This window comes from Dama dama, chromosome 12, assembly GCF_033118175.1.
Source record: "Dama dama isolate Ldn47 chromosome 12, ASM3311817v1, whole genome shotgun sequence".
In the NCBI taxonomy this organism is placed as follows: Eukaryota; Metazoa; Chordata; class Mammalia; order Artiodactyla; family Cervidae; genus Dama; species Dama dama.
Genome location: NC_083692.1, coordinates 74,464,021 through 74,472,014, shown reverse-complemented (window position 1 = coordinate 74,472,014; position 7,994 = coordinate 74,464,021). Strand labels below are relative to the sequence as shown.

The 7,994-nt window shown below is 39.3% G+C and overlaps 1 protein-coding gene across 1 annotated transcript; it reads right to left on the bottom strand.

The window, feature by feature from the left end:
* Positions 1–403: 403 nt before the first annotated feature.
* On the bottom strand, positions 404–1,390 carry LOC133066884 (olfactory receptor 11G2-like). The gene has a single exon (XM_061158274.1). The coding sequence runs from the start codon at positions 1,388–1,390 to the stop codon at positions 404–406; it is 987 nt and encodes a 328-aa protein (XP_061014257.1).
* Positions 1,391–7,994: the final 6,604 nt, after the last annotated feature.

The following is a 7,994-nucleotide window of genomic DNA, read 5'->3' as shown; positions in this document are numbered from 1 at the left end:
TCTAGATAGAAGTTAAACAGAACACAAGGCTTTCCCCAGCCTCATCACAAAATATACATGTCTGATATGATGCTGACTGAAGTTTTCCCAAACACTAATCCTGACTGACCACGACCCCAGGCAAAATAGTTGTTTTTTCCTTGTGTTTCATATATTGTACACATATTGGTTCGAATATTTATTGCATTTTATATTAATTATTTTCTTATGTGTCTGCACCATTAGAGTGCAATTTGAGGAAGAGATTGTTTCTGATTTATCTTCATAATTACATTCACAATACAGTGCCAAGTGCAGGGCCTAACATGGAAGAGGCATTCAATTACTATTTACTGAGTGGATGATGGTACAAATGTGTGAAAGTTCAAGGATGGCCATTTTACCCACATCACACTAAACCAGATTATCCCACATTCCTCCTGTGCCTGCTGCCAAAGACTTTTAAAGAAATTTTAAACTTTTCCAGAACTTTCCTGAGAGCTTTTTTCATATCCTTATTCCTAAGACTGTAAATCAAAGGGTTGATGAGTGGAGTCACCATGGCATAGAACAAGGTCATGATTTTCGGCAACGAGGTAAAGTGGCTGGATCCAGGGCTCACATGCATCACCATAATGGTCCCGTAGAATAGCAGCACCACAGCCAAATGGGACCCACAGGTAGAAAAGGCCTTCTGCCGACTGGATGCTGAGGGCAACCGAAGAACAGCAAGTAGAACCAGGGCATACGAGATGAGAATGAAAAGGAAGCTAAGGAGGATGATGAGGGAGCTTAGAGTGTAGCTGGTGAGCTTGGACATGGGAGCAGGAGCACACGAAAGGGTCAGCAATGGGCCTGAGTCACATACAAAGTGGTCAATTGCATTAGGACCACAGAAAGGCAGTTGGGAAATGAGAATAACAGGCACCAGATACCAGAGAAAGCCACATACCCAACAAGCAATCACTAGGCTGAAACAACGTCTACCAGTCATAACTGTGGCATAATGCAGAGGATGGCAGATGGCAAAGTACCGATCAAACGACATTGCTGAGAGAAAGAAACACTCAGTGGAGCCCATGGAAAAGAAAAAATATAACTGAAGGAAGCAACCAGTGAAAGAGATGGCCTTGCTGTCTGAGAGGAAGTTGATCAGTGTGTTTGGAACAGTGGAGTTGACATACCAGATCTCCAGGAATGCAAAGTTCCCCAGCAGGATGTACATGGGGGTGTGGAGATGCTGGTCCCAACACACAGCACAGATAATGGCTCCGTTTCCCATGAGAGTCAGGAGGTAGATGATGGAGAAGAACATAAACAGAATGACCTGAATCTCCCTGCTGCAGGGGAAACCCAGAAGGATGAATTCACGCACTGATTCAGAACGGGATGCTGATTCGGAGATGTTCATTTAGTCTGTAAGCTGTGCTGCAATGAAACATTATTATTGTGAAGCCAAATCTAAACACCTGAGCATAACATACAAGGCCCTTCACAATTTGATCTTTATTTACTTATTTAACCTCACCTCTTGAGTCCTACGTCCCAGATAAGAAAAGAAGAATCACATTTCTGTCAATGACATGCTTCCTACTTGAGATAGCTGTCGCTCCTCCTTTTGGGCTTCCCGCAGGGGGAGCAAGTGCTAAAGAACCCGCCGGCCAACGCAGAGGACGTGAGAAGACGTGAGGGGGGCTGATCCCTGCGTAGGGGAGATCCCCTGAAGGGAGGCATGGCAACCCACTCTGGTATTTTTGCCTGGAGAATCCCATGGACGGAGGAGCCTGGCAGACTACAGTCCATAGGGTAGAAAAGAGTCGGACACGACTGAAGGGACTTAGCACCCACGGACACCTTCCCTTCTACCTCCCTCTCTCTCTCCCCTCCCTTTCTTCCCTCCACCCATCCCTCTAACCCTCCCTCTTTCCTTCCTTCCTTCTTTCTTGCTCATCCCTTCTGGATCCCTTCCTTTCTCTTTCTCCATCTTTTTACTATTTATTTACTTTTTTCCTTTGATCGAATAACTTGTACTTGCAATTTACACCGTTTACTAATTGCCACCTTCATGAAATATTGCTGGACTTCACCATCATATACTAATTCTTTGTTTTTGCCATAGCATCTGACATTTGTGTATGTAAACTTATACTATGCCTTCTTGTAACTGGTTATTTTTCTCTTTACCAGTCTGAGCTTCATGAAGGCAGAGATGTGTTTTTCATCTCCATATTATGAATTCCTAGCACAGTTCAGTTCACTTCATACACATGCTAACATATTTCCTGAATCAACATTAAAGAAATGACTCATTATTTTTTAAGGATTGAAAAAACATTCTAAAATGTTTTCCAGAAGGAATGAGAAAACATTCTAAAAATTACAGCATTTTTCTACACTAAACAATTTGTACTTTATACTTTGCATCATTTTTTTTTTTTTTTGCATGTCTTAATATACCTACTAGACTGTAAACCTCTGAGGACAGAGGCCAAGTGCTAATCATCTCTCATCTTTTTTTGGTATGTAATACATCAGCTGGTAAAGAATCTGTCTGCAATGCAGGAGACCTGGGTTCAATCCCTGGGTTGGGAAGATCCCCTGGAGAAGGGAAAGGCAGTCCACTCCAGTATTCTGGCCTGAAGAATACAATGGACTGGGGTCACAAAGAGTTGCACACGACTGAGCAACTTTCACTTTATTTTTTAGGCTATATGTACATTGCAATTGCTAATTAAATGAATAAATCATGATTTCTGCCCCCATTTGAATTTTAATTCAGATAACTTTCCACTTGGAAGCCTTAATCATTTCACTTATGCAAGGAAAGAACCATACCATTGGATCTTGAAGGAGGAAATAGGGGGCAGAGAAGTGCAAGGATATGGCAAAAAGAGGAGATGATGGATCAATATGGTATGAGACTAGAGTACCCAATGTGCCTGTTTGCCTGGGATTGAATTCACTTTAACACTGAAAGTCTTGTAACTCAGGAAACCCTCAGCCCCAGGGAAACAGGGATAGCTGGGTCACCCAAGTGAGGTCCCAAAATTGACCCAGCTACCTCAAAAATTCATGTGCACTGGTCCCCTTGGATCTTACTGAAGTCCCTTCTTTCTCTTATTTGTCCACAGAGAGAAAGGAAAGGGCTTTACTATGACCATGAGAGTATTAAGAGGACATACAGAAGTACTGAGAAGACATTTGAGAACAACAGCAGGGACTGTCCAAATGGACTTCCAAGAAGGCTGGATGTCCTGTGCAGCTGAGTACGCTCATCATCAGCTGATGTCACACTCCAGAAATGCAGGCTGTGTGGAAATACATGGCCAAGGTCCTTGGGTGGGTATATGCAGCCCTGGTACTCTTTCCACTCAAAACTAAATTATTCAGTAATGCTGCATTTTTAAACCCATATTTCCTTTGACTAACTCTGCTTTTTTCTCTTCTTATGGTTACCTGAAGGCAGTTGATTCTTTCAATCAAATTTCTCTGAAAGTATTATTGGAAGAAAAAAACTCCATGAAGACCTTGGAAATGTGGAAATATAATCGGAGGAAGCAGCAGCCAGTGAGACAGATTGACTAGGCATTGTGTTTAAGAAAAAACTGGGGTTGGTATTCTGATCTAGATTGAGTTGATGATTTTTCAAAATATTTAATCATCTGGTTTCCGATGATCAATATACTGAAGAAAATATATAGCAAACTTGGAAAAAGAAAGACCTAAAATAGTTTAATTTGGTTTCTTTACTTAAGGGAAAGAAATACTTTATTATTCCTGAGGGACACTCTGGTATTGGTATGAATCACACTGATGTCTGATACTTCCTTCGGAAGAACTTTGAATATTTCCCTGGCAGTCATTAGCACTGGTTTCGCCAAGATCTGTGTCTCTGTCTCTTCTTTCTAAATGCAGTGATATCATGGAATCTACTTTATCAAATAAAACCATTGTTATGATTTCCCAAGACTTGGTTACTCAGTAGATATACAATTACATATACATATAAGTAAAACCAAAATAGAGCTAATACTTTTAGTTTTAAAAAGAATTTGTGAAACATTCCCAAAGTGATTTGCTTTTCCTAATTCCTTAACCTACCTGGACTTCCAAGCGGATGGTAATTATTGTAGTTTGTCTTCGGTTCTCTCTCTCTGAAACAGTGTAAGTATATGTAGATACAGCTCCTATAAGTGGAACCAGGGAAGCAATACTTTTAATTCTGTTTGACATCATCTCCTATGAATTGCTAGTCATAACTCAACTCTTTATTTGCTTTCAAAGACAGCATACTGTCACTTAGAGTTGTGAAAAAGCTAGAAAAAGGATTCATCTATACTTACTTCCTTTAATGACAAAAATCATGGATTTGCCTGGGAATTGAAGCTATTTGGATTTTGGCCCTCAGATCTTTTATCAAGAATACTACCACCACCACCAAGAAACAAATGTAGGGTTATTTCTTGAGGAAAAAAGAGCAGATAGGGACTTATGTGATTTCTGCATACCTGCGAGCTATGCTCAGGAGGAACTGAGTCAGCTGTGTCCTTGCTTCTCAGCTCCAGTCTCCAAATTGTGATTCCCAGAACTTTCACTGAGAAACAAACCTCCTTTTGTACAATTAACTTGGCAGTGACTGCCAAGATTCTCGTCAGGGGAGATGTCTGGAGGATGATGGTTAGACTTTGGGAGTGGTTTCTAGTTTTTAATTTGGAAGAGAGGATTGAAGTACCATCTACTTAAAGTTTTTAATCTACAAAAAAAAAGGAGATCTGAACCAACACAACATTGTAAAGCAACTGTTCTCTAATTAGAAATAAATTTAAAAAATGGAATTCTGGAGAGCATCCTATTCTCTATTTTTGGTCAGTATTTCCAACAATTTGGGTCTTTGTATATTCTAAAAAGTTGTCCTTTGGGAAGGCTAGTCTCTCAGGCCAGTATCTGCCTTTACCATCTGTGATTAAATACCTTTTAGAAAGCAACTAGGAAAAATAAGTAATTGTGTGAACTGAGCGTACGGTTGTGTCTTCTGAACTCAAAGTTAATTATGAAATATCTTTTTATTCTGTAAGACCACAGTTCCTCTAGGGAAAGGTGACAGTCATATAATCGATCACCAGAGAAATGTAGAAAATGGAAAATGTTTTTCTTAGGAGGAAAAAAAAGGCGGGGGAGAAAACTTAAGGAATATGAGATCTTTGTTTCTAGTGGTGCCATCATGGTTTATTTTTTGTTTCCTTCAGAATCAGTGGTCTAATGGTATTAGCTCTGTACCATCATAGTATGAGGCCTTACCAGGTGGCGCTAGTGGTAAAGAACCCGCCTGCCAATTCAGGAGACGTAAGAGATGGGTTTGACCCCTGGGTCAGGAAGATCCCCCGGAGGAGGGCACGGCAACCCACTCCAGAATTCTTGCCTGGAGAATCCCGTGGACAGAGAAGCCTGGCAGGCTATAGTCTGTAGAGTCACAGAGTTGAACACAACTGAAGCAACTTAGCACACATCATAGTATGATGATTTTTCTCTTAAGATTCTTGAAATTATTCCCAATGTTATTCTAACTTTTTTGTGTACCAAAAAAAAAATTATCTTTTTTGATCAATATAATAGGCCTATTCCAAAAATATCTTCCCTGAAGTGTTACCTACATATTTTTTTCAGAGTCACTATCTGAATGACCATCTATTTTTTTAAACAAAATTCACATTTCATTTAGGTTGAAATAAACTTTACAAAATTGATTTTTTTCACCAAAAATATAACAGGAATATTTTCTGTATCATTCCTGGATAAACCACAAAATACTTATTTTTGTAGGTTTTGTTTGTAAATCAAGATGAGGCAGTACATACAGTCATGGAAAAAGACAGAAAAAATAGAAAAATCAGATGTGAATGACCTTTTTAAAATATCTTAATTAAAAAAAAAAAAATCTCTGGTCATGCTGTGTGCCATGTGGGATTTTAGTTCCCCAACCAGAGATTGAACCCAAACCCTTTGCAGTGAGAACGTGAAGTCCTATCCACTGGACCACCAGGGAATTCCTTGAGTGACCTTTCAGAGAATCTCTAAAGTCAGGTATAGTAACACAGTCCATTAGTGTCCATTTCTATGTGGTAGTGAAAGGTTGAGCAAAAAATTTTAGAAGTTTAAAGGATTTATAGGTCATTATAGTACAAGGTGGGGAGCCATGAGCATCAAGAGCCAGTCTGAGGCGGCAGAACTACAACACGTGTATGTTGATTAGGAATGGAGGACACAAAGCGGAGAGAACATGGACCAAGACACACTTTCCCTACTTGACAATTTTGTCTAGGATCAGTTCTTTCCATCTTAATGTCCTCTGTGCTAGGCATGGCATAGGTTGCCAACTGTTGGTTTTTACCCTGTCCCAAATAAAACTCTTTCCGAATTGTGATGAAATAAGACCAGTGTTTCAAACTTCATGTGCATTGTGGTGGGAGGTTTTCCATTGTGATAGAAATGTTTTTATTAGTATCAAGTGTGCAAAGACGTCCATTCTATTTCACAAATTGGGAATTCATTGGACGTATCTTCTGCTTAGTGGACAGAAACATTTGACATGTAGATTTGTTTTCTATGATGTTTAGAGTCATTTTAGCCGACACAGTCCCTCTTTTTGCTGCTGGGGGAAGCCACTGTTCCCTAGCATTGGATTTAGCAGCCAGTAGGCATCGTTTTCTCTTTTCCATAAAAGCTAAGGCTCAATGGTAAAGAATTCACCTGCCAATGCAGGAGATGTGGGTTCAATCCCTGGGTCAGGAAGATCCCTTGGAGCAGGAAATGGCAACCCACTCAAGTATTCTTGCCTGAGAAATCCTATGGATGGAGGAGCCTGGAGGGTCACAGTTCATGGGGTGGCAAAGAGTCAGAAATGACTGAGCACACACAGATATCTTTTTCTCTTCTCCATAAAAGCTAAGGTTCAGCTTTTTTTTTTTTTTTTTAGCATCCACCTCTTTCAGTCCTAAGAAGGCAGAAAAAGAGAGATAAGAAAGTTAACATAGGGGAATTCTCTGGAAGCTCAGGGGTTAGCGCTATCCACTTTCACTGCTGAGGGCATGTGTTCAATTCCTGGTCAGGGAACTAAGATCCCTCAAGTCAAGCTGCCAAACAAACAAGCAAAAAAAGAATGTCAACATATTTTTTAAAAGGCTAGACATCTGCTTTCCTAATAACTTTTCCTTTTAAGGGGACAGAGACCTTCTTGCCTTCTATCATGGCAATTGATTTAAACTTCCCTGTCATTTAACATCTTTACCCACTAACTTCAGGTAGATGTGTCAACATGTTGATTAATGGATGTGGAAATATTCTTTGGAGAAAAGTTAAAGATGATCAGGAATTAAGAAATTTAATGGACTAGTTTAACAGCAGATTGGAGAGCAGATAAAAAATATATTAACTAGAGACTACATCAGAAGAATAAGTAATGCATTCTGAATAGACAAAAAGAGAAAAATGAAAGAGAAGTTAAAGCAGAAGTCCAATATTAGTTTGACTACTGAAAAAGATGAGAGAGGCAGACAGAAGCAAATATTTAGAGACAAAGTGCTTGAAAATTTTTATAGATTTGGTCAAGCCTAAAAATCTATAGTCTCAAAGAGCAAGCCCAATCAATTACAAACAGTTTAAAAAAGAATAAATTCATACTTATATGAGTTATATGTAAGCAACAGAAAACTAAAGACAAAAATATTACTTGAAAAGGAACAAGAGAAAAAAATTGATTGATTACATCCCCAGAAATAGGACTTATGTAGAGAGTTGATTTTTCAACATCTACAGTGAAAACTGGATGTGAAATTATATCTTGAATATTCTGGGAGGGAAACTGCCAAATCAGAATTGCATCAGCAGGAACAGCATCCATGGAGGATGGGTGTTAAACAAAGACACACTAAATAAAAGCAGTGTGGAGAAACATGCGAGGTGTACTCTTCCTAACTCTAATAAATATCCAAACTTTGTGTTTTACTTCTTTAGACATA